General features: G+C 35.8%; 1 protein-coding gene across 5 annotated transcripts in view; it reads right to left on the bottom strand.

Moving 5' to 3' along the window:
- Nucleotides 1-6,516: 6,516 nt before the first annotated feature.
- adcy5 (adenylate cyclase 5) overlaps nucleotides 6,517-18,075 on the bottom strand; it is a 153,921-nt gene continuing 142,362 nt past the window's right edge. For 2 of the 5 annotated variants that reach the window (XR_015498916.1, XR_015498915.1), the window contains exons 16-22: nucleotides 16,712-16,732; nucleotides 16,354-16,483; nucleotides 13,822-14,085; nucleotides 11,555-11,759; nucleotides 11,215-11,339; nucleotides 8,738-9,532; nucleotides 7,122-7,510 (exon numbers count right to left, since the gene is read on the bottom strand). Coding sequence is in view for 2 of the 5 variants with exons in the window: in NM_001171585.4 (NP_001165056.2) it covers nucleotides 9,404-9,532; nucleotides 11,215-11,339; nucleotides 11,555-11,759; nucleotides 13,822-14,085; nucleotides 16,354-16,483; nucleotides 16,712-16,732 (874 nt within the window). In the remaining 3 variants the exon portion in view is untranslated. Of the gene's footprint in view, nucleotides 9,533-11,214; nucleotides 11,340-11,554; nucleotides 11,760-13,821; nucleotides 14,086-16,353; nucleotides 16,484-16,711; nucleotides 16,733-18,075 lie in introns of all 5 variants that reach the window. The other 3 variants (XR_015498917.1, NM_001171585.4, XM_087266773.1) reach the window with 3 other exon arrangements.

Here is an 18,075-nt window from a genome sequence, read left to right on the forward strand (position 1 = left end):
ACAATAATAAGCTATGGCTATTTAGATGATGCACTTCTTAACTTTAATTCATGAAAATGTTTGAATTTGTGCCTCTAGAGCAGGGGTGCCCAAACTCAGATGTCCTTCAAAGTTTAGTTCCAACCCCAATCAGACCCATCTGGGCTAGCTAATCAAGCTCTTACTAGGCTTTCTAGAAACCAACTTGCTTCAACACACCTGCAAGGATGAGCTTAAATCTGCAGGACACCGGCCCTCCAGGACCGAGTTTGGACACCCCTGCTCTAGAGCAACTAGGCCAGTGTCCTGAACAGTTTAACAAAAACACTAATCAACTGTACAGGACACTGGCCCTCTACGACCAAGTTTTCCCACCCCTGCTTTAGAGTAAAGCTGCGGTCACACTAGAGTTTATGTGTGCGAAATTCTGTCGTACGGCGCTGCGAAAAGGGGCGGGAATAAACAAGATTATTAGACATTAAAAAAGTGAGCGATGCTCACTTGCTCTACGTTTTAAATTTCTGTTCAAAGAGGTCATGTTTTGATCTGCGATTGGTCTCACACACACAAGTGATGCGATTTCGCAGGTCAGAGTTCACCAAGCTTGAACTTTGCACCGCAGCAACCTGCAAAACTTGACGCATGAGCCTGGAAGTCTATGGGAAGAAAAGCCCAGTGTGACTGCAGCTTGAGTCATGTCTGAAAAATCATACACCAAATTTATACTTAACTCTCTTAAAGCTGCAGTGATGAAGATGATGATGATTGTGGTTATTAGAACAAGTCACCTGGCTTACAGAAGCGTGACTAATAAAGGAAATGTTCCAGGTGATGCACTTCATGTTTTTGTGTGTTCGAAAATTGCAGCCCATTTAGGCTTATTTGTACGGGGTTGAGGGGAAAAGTCTGTACATTACTGACGTCCATGTAATTGATGTTATTTCTTTCTAGCTTATTTTTACTGCTGATGTAAAGTTGCAGAGCATGCTGTCTTGAACTGCAAAGCATTGAGGACAAAAGGGGTAAAACACTTTTGTGAGTCTATTTACACTTTTCTCAAATGTTTTTTTTTAAATATATATTTTCACAAAAATTAAATTTTATATGTAGTTAAAGTCTTATTCATTAGCCAAGCTGTAAAATAAATTATTTTAAAATATTTTCTAAGTGCTGTTAAACAGACACTTTTTTACAATATATTTTAAACATAAAAGTTTTAATAACTAGTTTCTTTTGTCTTTACCATAATATCTTACAAGATATTTTACAAGATACTAGTGTTCAGCTTAAATTGCAGTTTAAAGGTTTCACTACATTAATAAGGATAACTAGTCAAGTTATGTTAGTTAGGATTAGATTGTAGCCAATTTAATTTACATTTAGTCATTTAGCAGACGCTTTTATCCAAAGCGACTTACAAATGAGGACAAGGAAGCAATTTACACAACCAAGAGCAACAATGAATAAGTGCTATAGACAAGTTTCAGGTCTGTAAAGTCTAAGAAGGAAAGTATTAGTAGTATTAGTTTTTTTTTTTTTTTTTTTTGTACAGTTAGTGTGATATTCTGAGAGGCAATTGCAGATTAGGAAGTGTAGTGGAGACTAAATAGTTGGGTTTTTAGTCGTTTCTTGAAAGTAGCGAGTGACTGCTGTTCTGATGCAGTTAGGGAGTTCATTCCACCAACTGGGCAGATTGAGCGTGAGCGTTCGCGAAAGTGATTTCTTCCCTCTTTGGGATGGAACCACGAGGCGACGTTCATTAACAGAACGCAAGTTTCTGGAGGGCACATAGATCAGCTAAGATCAGCTAATTAATTTCAGCTAAGAGGGCCAATAATATTCATTCATTTTCCTTCGCCTTAGTCCCTTTATTCATCAGGGGTCGCCACAGTGGAATGAAATGCCCATGTTTTACACAGCGGATGCCCTTGCTATCCAGTACTGGGAAACATCCATACACACTCATTCACACACATACACTTCGGCCAATTTAGTCTATTCAATTCACCTATACTGCATGTGTTTGGACTGTGGAGGAAACCGGAGCACTCTGGAGTAAACTCCCACCAATACGGGGAGAAGATGCACACTCCACACAGACATGCCAACTGGCCCATCCGGGTCTCAAACCAGCAACCTTCTTGCTGTGAGGCGACAGTGCTAACCATTGAGCCACTGTCACCGTGCCTATAAAATTTACCTTAAATTTGTTTTTAAAAAACAAAAATAGGAAAAGAAAAATACAGAAGAAAAAAATATGAGGAAATGTCATCACTTGAGAAATATATGAAAATATAAATAATAATAATAATTCCTTACATTTATATAGCGTTTTCTGGGCACTCAAGACGCTTTACACATAGGGGGAAATCTCCTCATCCACCACCAGTGTTCAGCATCCACCTGGATGAAGCGACGGCAGCCATATTGTGCTAGACCGCACACCAACTAATAAAAAATCTTTACAGGAAGGCTTATCATTTTGCCTGTTTTTACAATATACATAAGTGTATTTGTGCTCAAGTCTATTTTCATAATATTTTCTTGTATATTTAAGTGTATATAGATGTGTGTGTGTGTGTGTGTGTATATATATATATATATATATATATATATATATATATATATATATATATATATATATATATATGAGCAATATCACACGAATAGCAGTGCAATATGGCTGTATATCGGCACTAGTGGGAGTGGCTGAGTGCCTTAGTGTCCCACCAGTGACAATATACAGTCACAACACACTGCTTTGAGTATGATATTGTGTTCATACAACAGTTTGACGGCATATATAAGTGTATATAAAAATGAAAATCAAACACAGTTTAAAATCTTTTTGCATGAAGAACTACTTTCATCCACCGTTCACATCAGCAGCTGACGTCAGAACTGCAGAAAACGTTACTAATTCACCAGCAACACTAGAGTGTTTGAATGATTCTCTAGCGTAATGTCTAAAGTGATGACTAAACTGGTGTTTTTGCTTATATTTTAAAATTTTAAGGCTGAACGGCATGAAATGTCATCAGTCTACAGAGATTTCCCAGTATTTTTCTGTTGCAATTGGGATATCAAAATAATTTATTTACCCCCCCCTCAAAAAGAAAAAAACCATTAACGCCTGTTGTGTTTAGATTACTGTTGTGTTTGCAATAAGAAAAAATAACTCTTAACACATGCGGGCATTTATTCTTTCTTTTTACTGGACTAGTCTGCAGTAATGAAAACAGGAGCACATTAGAAACAATTATTATGCGGCTTATCATGCAATCTCTGTCTCTTCGAAATGATAAATATTTAAAATAAGCAGTATCCTTATAAATAAACTGCATATTTGCAATTCAAACAATTACATTCTTGCCTAAAAAAAGCCTACAGAGTACATCTTGTTGTCCAACAGCAGCAATATTTGTCAAACTGTAATGAGTTTATTGATCTGCTGTCCCTCTATGTGGGTGGAGTAAAATAGGAAGCTGTACTCACGCTGTTATTGCAAAATATCACACAGCTTTCAGCTGTTGTTTCAAAACTGTTGTATAAATATATATTTATCCATAATTTCTTGTTGATTTGTTTTACTTTTTTGGTACATGTTTGCCTGCACGTATAAGGTAAAAAGTAAAACAAACAGACCATAAATAATGCATGAATCATTGTAACACGTTGTGGGATGGGGAAAAAAGTAAACCAGATGAACTTCAGATGTAAAAAAAATCCTTGTAATGTTCAAGGTCTCTATAAAATAACCACATCATCTGAGCTTTTTGTTGTTGTTTTGATTTTTATGACATTGTGCTTCGCCTCAGGTCTTTCTACCCTTTTGACTGCTTGGATCAAAGCCAAAAACCATTGGGCCATTAGACTGTTTTTAATGTCAATGAAATGCCATTCTCACGCCCAGCACAATGGCCTTTCTTTAATGCTTCATAAAACAGCTTTGCGCAGTCAAACTGGCCGAGTCGGACACACGCAGAGACTAAATTCAAGTGCAGTCAAACGGGGGTATTTCACAGGCACATTTTTAAGATAAAAAAGGTCAAGTCTACCAGTGGGAGAAGTGTACTGAAATTATGTGAATTATAACACGCTTGAGTGACCAAACGGCTGCTCTGCAGGGATTCTTCATTCTCATATTTCTGGACACATTAATACTCTGACAGCAGCTTTGTTTTAGTTTTAAAATAACAAACAAATATAGAGCATTTCAATGTGGTCATGTCACTGGCCCATGAACACTTCCTGTTTGGAAGCATAACTGTAACAGGAGGCAATTCAATCATAACTTAATGTTAAAACAGCTATCATAACATTATTTATCAATATGTGGCTTTTTTTGCGTTCTCGGAAGCTCTAGAAATAAAAAATGTAAAACAGGAAATACATTGAGACCATTGTGTTTGTTTACATCCCTCAAAATGGTGTACAGGTGGGGGTTGGGAGGGTGCAAGCTGGTAGACAACTAACAAAATGTGTTGGTTTTCATACAGAAATGTTGGCATATGAAAAAACACAAACATTGAAAGTGCACTGCTGCCACCCTCTGGCCATTTAATGTAATATTCCAAATGCAGTTATTGGCTATTTTAAAAAATGACAAAGTTTGTTTACGATACATAAATGTAAATATACTCGATGTGAACCAAATTTTTTTAAACAAGAATTGGCACTGTACTTGAAATCCATTTCAAAGTCTGATAAAAAGAAATTTATGAAGATTATTTTCATGTGCCCTTTTATTTATTTTTTATTTATGATTGTTACTTCTTTTTCTTTCTCATGGTCTGTTATTTGCTTTACCATTATTATATTTCTTTAAAATTCTCTGATTTCTCGTTGCAAAAAAAAGTAATATTTGTATTGTCTGTACGGTTAACCAGTATATTACAATACATAATGTCGCATGTGAAAAAGTCACTAAAATGCTCACACGTTTGTGTAACAATAAACCATTTTATTTAAATAGTCTGTTGAGGCCTTTAAGGCAAAACTGTGTAGAATTCAAACCTTTTATGGTCACCTATTGCACATTTTCTAATGCTTCAGTTCAAATGCACATCTGAATCGGTTCATTTTTGTTCCTGTTAATACTACTTATTAGCGACAATCTCTCAAAAAGAACAACTTACAAAGTGAAATTTTGAATTACTTTGGATTGTTATCTGAGAAGACCCAAAAATAAATAGCAACAGGAAACATTGAAACAATTTTTTGAGCACTTCATATTGCCAGATTTGTTGGTAAAATGCTATTTTTTAACAAATTTCATTTGGTATAATTTGTGTCTTAATTTTAATGTATTTTTTGTTGGTCAGTTATCTACAAAAAGTACATCAAAGTAAAAGTCTCTACCTTTAGATAATCATCTCACTGTCCAACTGTCCGTAATCATCTGAAATACAAAAATAGACATCAAAAGAAAGGCCAATCAAAAACGAGTTCCTATACAAGCACAATTTGACGTGCAAATGTAAATGGTTTGATTATTTATTTGACTATTTTATTGTTTATTTTAAACTTGAGAGCCCTTGTGTCCTGACTTTTTAGCAATATCAGTAGCAATATCTGAGGAGTAGCAAATTACATCATCAAAATGTGCTACCTACTCTTTGAATGGGAGGTAGGTCTTTCTTTACTTTAATGAGAGGACAACAATTATGCCTTAACTTTTTTTGGATGGAGTCTTTTTTTTTGTTTTTTGATAAAAAATGCGACAACAGAAATGTCAGACTGTTGTTACATTACTCTGTTTATACCTCCCCAAGATGTCAATTTTTCTGGACCAATTTTTCTGACAGCATTCAATGGAAGAGAGCATGGTTATTATCTGAAAAATTCAGCATGTCCAACAAAATAACAGATACATTTTAAGGTTTTGCATGAAGTATATACTACAAATTCCCAAATTGCTAATTATTTTGATATATCTAATTAATGTACTTTCTGCAAAGTACAATGAAGAGACTTTATTTCACTTATTCTATTGTTGCATTCACGTTAAACTTCTTTGGAACAACATTATTTTATATTTTATTGATCATCCTTTAAATTTGTCTTTAAAAGATATATTTCTGTATTTCTCAGGTAAGGATCATGCTTTCAATCTTAGTATTTTTGTGTTACACTGTAAATTTTTAATATTTAAAAATAAGTTCCTAAAGGAAATAGCTAGATTTAATATTTTCCTTGTTGAAATTTTTTTCATTATTGAATCTCTTAAGCTTGATAATAAGTTTATTAGCTTATGATAATCTTTTTTTCTTCTTTCTTAATGTTTTTATTTTATTTTTTCTTCAATGCATGTTATTCTTGTATTCAATAAAAAAAATTTAATAAATACATTTTTAAAAAGTATGTGAGGTAGGACAATCTGACAAAGAAGGACAAATCGACAGATCACCGGTACTATTCTCCATTTAAAATGTATGAACCACATAAAACTAATTTTAAAAAATGTAAACTCAAATAACGTTACTAATTAATTAAAGAATAGTTTAGGTTAACGTTACATAGAAAAAAAAACATGAAGGCGTATTTCAGTTTCGTCGCAAACACTAACGTTATAATCAAAGTAATTTCAAAATTAGTTTAATGTTATAATAGTTTATTTGGACGTAAAAAAACAGCATTGAGTTTTGACATAAGCAAGGATAACCCGGTGAAGCTCCACTGAAATATTAAATGTCTGTATAATCAGCAGGACAGAAAACGTGTGGTATTTGCTTGACGTCTTACCTCCGTGCTTTCGTTTGGATTACAAACACAAAGAAAGTGAACTAAAGTTGAAGTGTGTAATGTTTTTTTATGTTAAAATACGTTCTTCTTCTTCTTAAACGTGTAGAGAGACATACAAGCCGCCAATTTCAACTTATATCCTGCTTGTGTCGCTGTTAAAACCAAAAATGTTTGTTTGAGTTGAGAATCTCGACCAACACAAGATAACACTGGCCTAACCAATGGCGTGAGTTTGGGGGAGGGATTAAATTAATGTGTGACCAATGGTGGAAAGGGAGCGTGTGTTGTGGCGCTAAAACTACACACTTCACCTTTAGCGTATAGCAAAAGCAGCACATGACTGTCATCTAGCACTAAAAGCTCGTATTATCATTATGATGACTAAAAATACAAAAACATTCAACCAGATATTTTATTTTTAAAATTGCTGGCAAGAAAATGGCACTGATTAGGAAAATAAAGACTGAAATGATTCTGGAAGCCCTGATGAGTCCAAGTTTAAGACTGTAGAACAGGACCAAATATACTTTATCTTTTTATAACACCTCTGAGGAAGGAAATGTAGATTTTTCCCCCCAACACATTACATCATAGCCATATCTGGATGTATACTGAAGATCTGAAACAGTTAAAGCAAAAAGAAAAACAAAAAACATGTCACTTTATGGAGAACTCTATACATTTTGTGTACAAGCTCTGATTCTTTACATACAAAGGCCTCATTGGAGAAAACGGACATTCATTGGGTCGTACCATCAAACTGAGAGGGAAGGGATTGCTGGTCGAGCTGCAGTGCAAAAAATGGTGAAGATTAGTGGATAACAGAGAAACATCCCAACAGGATACAAACTCGTTGTCCCTCTTGCACCATAAACACAAGGCGAAAATCAATATTTGCAGATGTGTTTGCCAAGATTTAAACAACTGTGGCTGTTTTAAAACACTCACTTGCCATTTTGCCTCCTGCACATCCATTTTCTACTCACAATTACATTGCATTGTACTTGACAGGATACAGAAACCCTTTTTTGGAGAAAGGCCAAACATATTATATGCTTACTTGGTTACAAGCGAGCTCTGATTTCATACAAATGGATGCAGTGGCAGAAAAGTAGTGACTGATCATTTATAGACACCTTTCCCTCCTGTTCAAATGTGCAGGACTATAGTGTTTCAGGTGCTTATTATATATATATATATATATATATATATATATATATATATATATATATATATATATATATATATATATTAAACACTGGTGTGTGTGTGTGTGTGTGTATATATAGACATCATTCTAATATATTAATGTACAAAATATATATTCTAAAATAGCTTTGACAGTTTGGCTTTTGGAGTCAAAATATAAAATGTTAAAAATACAAAATCAGCCATATCTGGCCATTTTCCTCTGTCCTTATAGTGTCTTCAGTGTAGAGCAGTGTTTGTGTGCAGTTTTGTGAATGTCAATTTGTGTTTGAAACACAAATCAGCAGTCTCAAGCCCTGGTCATGCAGGAAGTGACTTTGCCATCAACATTTACACTTCGGCTCAAAGCTTGCTCAATTTCATTCCTTGTTGACATCAAATTAGTTTATGCTTATAAAAATAAACAATTTGTAATGAAATAAGTTGCATTTAAGTTGTAACTGCATTATGAATCATACTGAAGATCAATAAAAAGATCAGTGTGTGCTCTTAGTCATTGTTGGCAGCTGTTTGTAATGAAATCTCAGACGTGGCTGTTATGCACACGCTTAACTGTCATATAATACACATGGTTTCTTAATATGTAATACTGTCCCTGAATGTGGTAAGAGACATGAAACTGGTGATTGCAAGCACACACTTCAGTCCAGATGATTCAGATCGACAGGCTCCATCAAGTTACTCTAAATTCCAACAATGAATCCATCATTGGACCTTGCTAGATCCTATTGTTGAAAAGTCACTGGCGGCATGAACAAGGCTTCATCTAACTCTAGATCTCTTGGAGGTAACACTATCAACGTACCTGTAACAACCACAGTTGCTGCAGCAAAAGTCGGAATACCATAAAGGGCTTGTGGAGCTGCTGTGCTCACTATGGCCTCCTACCATATATTAGCTCATTGTGATATCTTTATCTATTGTGATATCACCTAGACAGTGTTGAATGCAACAGGACCGTAAAACAGAACTCTTTACATACACTGACGAATCATATACACATAAAACGTGTGTTTTACAGGTATATTGGCTTCAGTGTTTTCATGCAGTTTCGTTTTGGAGCCACCAGGGCCAGTCGGTGGAGTATGATCGCAGTCAAACCCGAGAGAGCCAAACCTGAGAGAGCCAAAGCCAGGTGCAGAGAACGCGGTGCATCTGTCCTCTCTTGGCAAAATAAGGAATATAAGACCGGGAGAACTGCTTTGTATGCCTTGAGATTCCTTTGTTTCTTTGGTCTCTGAGGATGAATCATTTCTGAGCTGTTCCATACCTTAAATAAAGGAGGCAAAGCCTCCGTTAATCCTATAGGAAGTCTCAGTGTGCAAAGAGGCCACTCTTGGACTGAGTGACGACTGGTTCTGAACAAATCCTATTGCGATTGGTCCAGAAGGATGACCGTCTCAACAGCTTGGCCAACAGCATCTCCTCCTTGTGACATCTTAATAATGTTCTGAAGGTCAGACACTGAGGGTTAACTGTTATTGGGTCCTCCGTTTAGGAAGTAGGTCATCATTTCGCCTTTGCCTTTCACTTTGACAACGCCCCTGTACTCCAGTGTATAGTTATAGGAGCTGAGAACCTGGTAAAGGTCCGTTGTGACCTGAAACACAGAGAAAATAAGGGCACATGAGCATTTGTTAACTGAACGGTATGTTAAGCAGAATGTTAAACTTCAAGCACTAGTGAAAAAACTAGCACTAGTGAAAATCTTCACATGCTTATCTGAATTATCATAAATTCAAGTTTTTTGAGTCAGAAATTGGATATGAAAGTCCTTCAGAGAATTTGCAACAAACTATATAATATAGTATACAGTATAAGATATACGAGCTTCTGAGTTAAGGGTGGGTCATAAAATTGTAAACAGTGAACAGGGAAGATCAGCAATCTGTATAATTAGATATCACGGAGAAAGTATGCAATAGAGGAGATTATCTGTGGCTAGTAGTCAAAATGTGTGGGCAACTTTATCTTGAAGTGTAAAAAACAGTAAAAAAAAAAAAAACAATAAACAAACAATATAAATTAATGTTAATATAAATTATGAATACAAATAAACAGATTTTTAACGAAATTCTCCATAGAAATAGCAAAAAATGTCTACAGGTTCTGTCAGGCCCTACCAGTAACTCAAACATACAGTACTGTGAAAAAGTCTTAGCCCACTGGTATTTTTCACCCCCCCCCCCCCCCCCCCCCCAAAAAAAAAAGCAATGCAATGGCATCAAACTCATGGAGGGCCACAACTCTGCATAGTTTAGCTCCAACCAGCTCCAACTCACATCTGCTTAATAGTCGTAGTCTTGAACACCTTGATTAGTTGCATCAGCCGTGTTTGATTAGGGTTGGCGCAAAACTGTGCAGAGCTGCGAGTTTGAGACCTATGGTTTAAAGTCAGTTATTTCTATATTTTCCATGTTGGTTTGAAATATGAATTTACATTTCCAAACATTATTTTGGTCATTGTAATTATAAAGTCAGACTATTTTCTGCACAAGAAGTCTGACAATAGCCTGTGCTCCACACAGAGATCTGATCTGATCATTAGTCTGTCTGGAACAACATGAAGAAACATAAACTGAGACAAACTAAATCCAGACAAACTTTGGCAACATCTCTAAGATGCTTCAGTCAATTTTGGTCCCTATTGACATGATAGCATCACGCAGTTGCTGCAGATTTGTCGGCTGCACATCCATGAATCAAATCTCCCGTTCCACCACATCCCAAAGGAGCTCTTTTGGATTGAGATCTGTTGACCCTGGAGGCCATTTGAGTAAAGTGAACTCATTGTCATGTTCAAGAAACCAGTCTGAGAAGATTCACGCTTTATGACATGGCTCGTTATCCTGGTGGAAGTAGCAATAGAAGATGGGTACACTGTGGTTATAAAGGGATGTACATGGTTAGCAGCAATACCTAAGTTGGCTGTGGCGTTGACATGATGCTCAATTGGTACTAATGGACCCAAAGTGTGCCAAGAAAATATCCCCCACACCATTACACCACCACCACCAGCCTGAATCAGTGATACGAGGCAGAATGGATGCATGCTTTCATGTTGTTGATCTCAAATTCTGACCCTACCATCCGAGTTTCCTTTTCTCAGGTGACAGGATTGGGACCCGGTGTGGTCTTCTGCTGCTGTAGCTCATCCGCCTCAAGGTTGGATATGTTGTGCGTTTATAGATGTACAGTAGAGTTGGACAGGTGTACCTAACAAAGTGGTCGGTGTGTGCATAAACACTGATCTGCACAAATTGCACAGACCATGAATCTCACCTGTATTCTCTCAGGTACCCCAGTGCTGTCCATACGGCTGGCTACATTCACAGTATTCCCCCATATGTCATATTGTGGTTTACGAGCTCCTATGACTCCAGCCACAACAGGACCCATGTTGAGACCTACAGAAGAATGTTTTTCATTTAAAAACAGTAAAATATATTCTGGTCATTTCTCATCTGACAGACCACTGTAATCCTACAGAATTGCTTGCTACAAAAAAAAAAACTTTAAAAAAGGATAACATGTCTGTTTCATAAAATAACAAAAAAATAAAAGACAGAATAATCATCTAACTGCTCAAATGTGTTGGTTATTCACATAGTCAGATCCTCACCGATCTTCATTTTGAAGTTATTGAAAGAGTGCTCATTGATGTACTTCATCTGGTCCATGAGGCGCATGGCGTAGTCGGCTAGAGCGCGAATGTGTGACCTTCCTGCTTTATCATAAGTGGAGTCATTAAGCCCAGAAGCAGCCATGTAGGTGCTGCCGATGGTTTTGATCTTTTCTAGTTGACGGAACTGATCCTCACTAATGATCTGCAAGAAGAAATGAAATGATGGATTCCACCATTAATGAGGAGTTATTAAGGAGTTATTACGTTTAAGAAAGAAAACAAGAAGGTTGGAAAAATGCAGGCTCAGTTTCACACACAAATCTAATTTGAAACAAATACCAAATCAACTACATGTTTAATGTGAAAACAAAAAAGAACTGAATTAAATGTTATTTCGATAGGTTTTTCTACAGTACACTCCTATTGAGAATAGGCCTGTCACAATGAACAACATAGACTTATCGCACAACACATGGCCATGACATCAATCGTTTTTGGTGATGCAATATATAATCGCCCATACAAAAGACAAAACAACATGAGCAAAATTTTAGCTGATCTCTATTGGAGGTGTTAGTGTCCGTATGGTCTATTTATTTTAAATTACTTTAGTACATTTTCATCTGGGATCTGTTATTTTTGTCTAGTTCAATTGACCTATAATTACCTTGCACTTTTTTATTAACATACAGTTAAAGTCAGAATTATTAGCCCCACCCAATTATTAGCCCCCGTTTACCCCCCCCCCCCTCCCAATTTCTGTTTAAGAGAAGATTCAAGACACTTCTATACAGCTTAAAGTGGTGATTAAAAGCTTAACTGGGTTAATAAGGTTAACTAGGCAAGTTATTGTATAACAATGGTTTGTTCTGTAGTCAATCAAAAAATATATAGCTTAAAGGGGCTAATAATTTTGACCTAAAATGGATTTTAAAAAAATTAAAACTGCTTTTATTCTAGTCAAAATAAAACAAAAAAGACTGTCTCCAGAAGAAAAAAATATTATCAGCCATGCTGTGAAAATATTCTTGCTCTGATAAATATCTTTTGGGAAATAGTTAAAAAAAGAAAAAAGAAAATCAAAGAGGGACTATTAATTCTGACTTCAACTGTATATCATTATTATTATTATTTATTTGTTTAGGACAGACATTTTCACATTCTGATTCCAATGCCTACTTATTAAATTGTTAAAATGACTTTAATTAAATTAAATATTCTTAAGAAATAAATATCACGTGTTCTTTGAAAAACTGTACATGCATTATAATGCTATATTATATTGTCATTCTGGCATTAATTAATGAGTGGCATAAAATGGTTTTAAGATGACAAAAATATATATTTCTCGCAATATATTTTGGTGCAATTCATTTGACAAAAAATAGATATCATGATAAGCCTAATTGAGAAACAATATAATCCAAACGCATTGAGAAAAAAAAAGGTCAAGGGTAAAAAAAAGGCGAGACATCCCATTTTGGTGTCAATATTATTAAACTGATTTTACATATAAAACATTAAATGCAAACAATGCGTCTACTGCTTCAAATAACCTCATCAAATTATTCCAAAATTTGGATAAAATAATATTATTTAAAGAAAAATGTATGTAAAATAAGTAAAACAAGTGGTTTGAAAGATACTAAGACAAATAATGGTATATAAAAATTGTTACAAAGAATAATTTGGTGCCTGTCATCTGTAAATCAAAGTAAAAATGCATGATAGCCATTATTTGTTCTTATGAAATTTTAATTGTAGAAAAAAATTGTCTTTGTCTTGAATTGGCTGAGTCAATTGAGGGATACTCTAAGTATGGACCTCTTAGACCAGGGATGTCAATCCGGTTCCTGAAGATCTGCCTACCTGCAAAATTTAGCTCTGACCCTGTTCAAACTCAACTAAATTAACTAAGTATGATCTAAAGGGGCACTTGGTAATTAAAAGACGTGTATTTGATTTGATCAAGGTTGCAGCTGAACTCTGCAGGAAGATAGATCTCCAGGAACAGGATTAGGCACCCCAGTCTTCGAATATTCTTTAAAAAATACTTACATAACCATTTCCTTCAAGTCTAAGCATACTGTAATTTTTGTTTTGTATTCAGTTGCAAATAAAGATAGATTGGTCTATTTTAAGTTTATTTACAGCGTTTACATATATTTTTCAGAATCAGAAATGCTTCAAAATGAGAAATTCTAGCATAAAGCAAGTGTACAGGATCAAGCTCAAATATTTATGAAAGATCTGCTGTACTGTACCTCGTCAAAGTCAGCGATGATCTCGTTGAGAAGTCTCAAGCATTCAACACCTTCATTATTGGCCTCCAACTCCACGTAGAACTCGGAAAAGTTGCTGATGGAGGCAAACATGACAGCCACACATTCACACGACTGGTAGTACAGCTCGTCATTCCTCCGCTCGCGGGCCAGAAAGTGTGCAGCCACATCTTTGGGCAAGATGTTGTGAAGAAGCCGACGATTGTAAGCCTGAAGTTCTTCCATCTCCTCCTTTTCTTCTGTGGCCTACAAAGACAAAAACACAAAAACATTTTATGCTACAAATAAAAAACTATATTTAGACTAAGCAACTAGATAGAGTAAATGCTCCTTTTTGCACCAACAAAATGACTGCAGTTACAAAAATGAGCAAAAATCTACATACAGTACAAACTTCGACACTTAAAATAAATCACATTTAAAAGAGTTGATCAGCCTTTAAATGAACTCTACTGTAACAGTTCAAAGGATTTTTATTAAAAAGTTTAGACAATTTAATGCTTTCTTAGAAAAAAAAAATTAAAGGATAGTTCATCCAAAAACAAAAAAATGTTTAAAACTAATATGAGTTTCTGGTTTCTGGTTCAGGTTTTTTTTTTTTTTTATAATTATTTTTTAGGGGTTTTCACCTTTATTTTTGAAAGGACAGTAGAGAATAGACAGGAAAGCATGGGGAGCAGAGAGAGGGGAAGGATCGGCATAGGACCGCGAGGCGGAATCGAACCCGGGTCGCCGCGAGCACTGGAGTGCATGTGTCGACGCACTAACCACTACACCACTGGCGCCGACTTCTGGTAACATTTTCTATGAAACTCAAGTTTATAATGCCACAGCCATATCACCCTGCAGCCCAAGACTGGTTAATCCCTGAAGCTAAGCAGGGCTGAGCTTTGTCAGTAACTGGATGTGAGACCACATGGGAAAACTAGGTTGCTGTTGGAAGTGGTGTTAGGGCCTACTTACACTATGCTATCCTAACCGTGCCCAGGCACGTTTCCTGGATTGTTTTAGAAGTATGTGTGCGCTGAATCGGGCTCAGGCACGGTTCACTTGGCCGGCCCTGGCCCGGTTGGAAGAGGTGTGCCTGAGTGTGATTCACTTGGGCTTTGGCACGGTACGTTTGTGTGTGAGTGCAAAGCGCACCTAAGCCCGAAACTGAAAGCGAGACGTGACTTTTAAGGGACTGTTTCATATGGACTTATTAATCATTCTTACTGTTTAGTGAATGCAAACTGTCATAGGTTAAAGACGCAAACCCCTCACTAGACACGAAAGCTGCACACCTTTAGCAAACCTCCTAACTCCTGCAGCACGAGGACTTTATGATTGTTTATGAGCGTCAAAAGCGGCTGACCTGTTCGGCAAAATATTTGACTGCATGTCACTGCATGACAAACGACATAACTAAAGAAATCTCCACTGCTGAGCCAGAACGCTGCTGACTAGTGCATCATCGATGACTTAAGCATGCCCAGGCCCGAATGTAAAGTGAGTGCGGGCCGTCGGGGGGAGACGTGAGGGAGGACAAGCGTGCTTTGGCCTGGTTCAAGGCAACTGTACAGTGTGAGAACGCCCTTAGAGAGGCTAGCAGGAGGTGCTCAACCTGCTGTCTGTGTGGGTCCTAATGCCCCAGTATAGTGAAGGGGACACTATACTGCACAGATTCAAAACACATTATACATGACTTATAAGTATTAATTAGTAATCATGAGTGTATTTATAAAGATGCAGTTTGCAATGTTAAATTGTTGTTATGCTATTAACAGCTACAAAGACTTAATAGTGATTTTGTTCTTTCAAATAAATGAATGGTTTTGTATTGTTCATAAGAGCCCTATTCATTATTTATACTTACTATAATAGTTGAGAGTCATATAATAGTAGAGTCATAGTTGAAGGCTTTAAGCAAAGTGAAAGATGTATGTTTTATCAATATGTGCATTGAAATATGAAATGTATCAACAATAAGCATTAAAAATACTATTATAAATGCTAAATAATACAGCATATTTGTTCTCTTTATAAACACATTTAAATAATTGTTAAGATTGGTTTTAAATACTTATAAACAGTCCTAATTAATACAAAATTAAGAATGAAAAGTGAAAGATTTTCTTCTGTTGAACAAAAAAGGAGACATTTAAAAAAAAAATGCCGAAAGCTAGTACCCATTGACTTCCATAGTAATTTTTTTCCTACATTGGAAGTTGATGGGTACCAGAAATCAGCATTCATCAAAATATCATCCTTTATGTTTAGCAGTAGAAAGAATCTCATAAAGGTTTAAGAAACACATAAGGGAGAGTAAATAACGATATAATCTTTATTTTTAGGTGAACTGACCCTTTAAAAAATGAATTTTTGAACAGCAGAGTAAGAAGTGCTACAGAAAAATCCTTAATAACAAGAACAAAGAGTAGTAGTAAAAAATCTGTGGAAATTGAACCTGAAAAATGGCTTCTTTATTTAACAGCCTTTTACAAAAGATTCACATCATCACAAAGTAAAACATACCTGTAACTTCCAGAGAAAGTCGAGTCTGGCGGTGGACTCAACCTGCTGTGCATGAAGGTAAAGCGCCAGCACAAAGACTGTGATGACCACTGGAGTCACGATCTTTAGAGGAACCCGGGTGTCCACAATACTAAAACAGACACAAAGCACAAGCGTCAACAATTTCACACTACAGTTCAAAAGATTGATGGACTAAAGCATGTTAATTTGCTACCAGATAACAATCGTAACATCATATTATCACAGTATCATTTTATTTATATTCATAAGGAGACATCAATCTCTATTGGCATGCAATGAAAACAACTGGCAACAGCTGCTCAGTGGCATTTCTGTCAGTTCACTGATTTAATCTTACCATGTTCCATTGTTAGGCGCTCTGTGAACACAAAGAAAAAGCAAACGCATTAGGTTAGAGCACAACACTTTATCTTCAAGACAGACTTAGTTAGGGGTGTGTGATATTTATCAATGGTAACATCCTAACTGTTGTTTTAACTATGTGTGAGCTGGCATTATCATTTATATCATTCACTCTGGAAAAAAACAAAAACAAAAAATGAGAGTGCAAAAGCATTCAATGTCTAACTAAGCCTATAAGAATGTAGTTTTAGAGACATGATATGAAAGCAAAAATAACCCTGTATGAGAATTGTTTTTATATTTATAAAATATAATACAGTTAAAAAAATTACACAACCAAGAGTGCCATTTTTAAACAGACTATCAGTGCATGAGTGTGATTCCAAATGAGATATTGATTTTATACAACAGTTCAACAAAAGTTACAACTGAGTAACTTTATTTTAAAGTATTTTTTTTTCTCTCTGTTTTGGCAAAAAATTACTTCCTAAGCTGAGGCAGAACATTTGTGTGTTTCAGATCAACACTTTAACGTATATATCAAAAAGATTTTTTTGGTATTGTGATGTAGTTCCAAGAAAAACAGAATATTAAATGAGAAAACAGTGAGCGTGGCTTGTTTTTTCTACTGCAAGCTGATTAGATGTAGTAAAGTAGGCATTTCATTCAGAAAGATGGGGAAAAGGGTTTGAGGAGAGTTATTACAACCTAACATACGCCTCCTCCACGCATTTCTGTTTGTTGTCAAAACTGACATTTGGACCAGTGTGTTTAAGTATGCCACGCCCAATACCTCAAAATTACATCATCTAAGAGTTTAACTGAAAACAAACAGGAAGTGCACTTATTTAATTTTAGATTACAAGGGCAAACCTCTTTTTTTTATTAATGACTTGCACAGATAAACTGTTCACCACAAAACTAGTAATGTGAGCTAACAAAATCATATGGTTAGTTTTGATTTCATTTGTACTTTAAACTAAAATGCTAATTTCAGAATGTTAAAATATTACCTCTTTTATCAAAACCAATAAATACAAATTTTCAGCCCTAATGAGCATTTTGAAATCAATTAAACATATGACTACTGTTAGGACTGCGTTTTGTGTTTCGGTGTGTTTGATTTATTCTAGATTGTGGTCAGCGCTCTTATTTAAACCCCGGCAGAGAGTTTGTCGGGGCCGCTGTCCATTCACTTGGCAGTTGGTCAGAGCTGCGCTCCAATTTGGCCATGCTTTGTTTCGCATCCATGCACTGTCACTGACAACAAGTACCACATCCATTTACTTGCTTTTCACACTGATTGAACATACTGATACTGATGTTTTGATTATATTATTTACAATTGTGTTAAATGAA

This window comes from Danio rerio, chromosome 9 (assembly GCF_052040795.2).
Source record: "Danio rerio strain M-AB ecotype USA chromosome 9, GRCz13ab, whole genome shotgun sequence".
NCBI classification, from domain to species: Eukaryota; Metazoa; Chordata; class Actinopteri; order Cypriniformes; family Danionidae; genus Danio; species Danio rerio.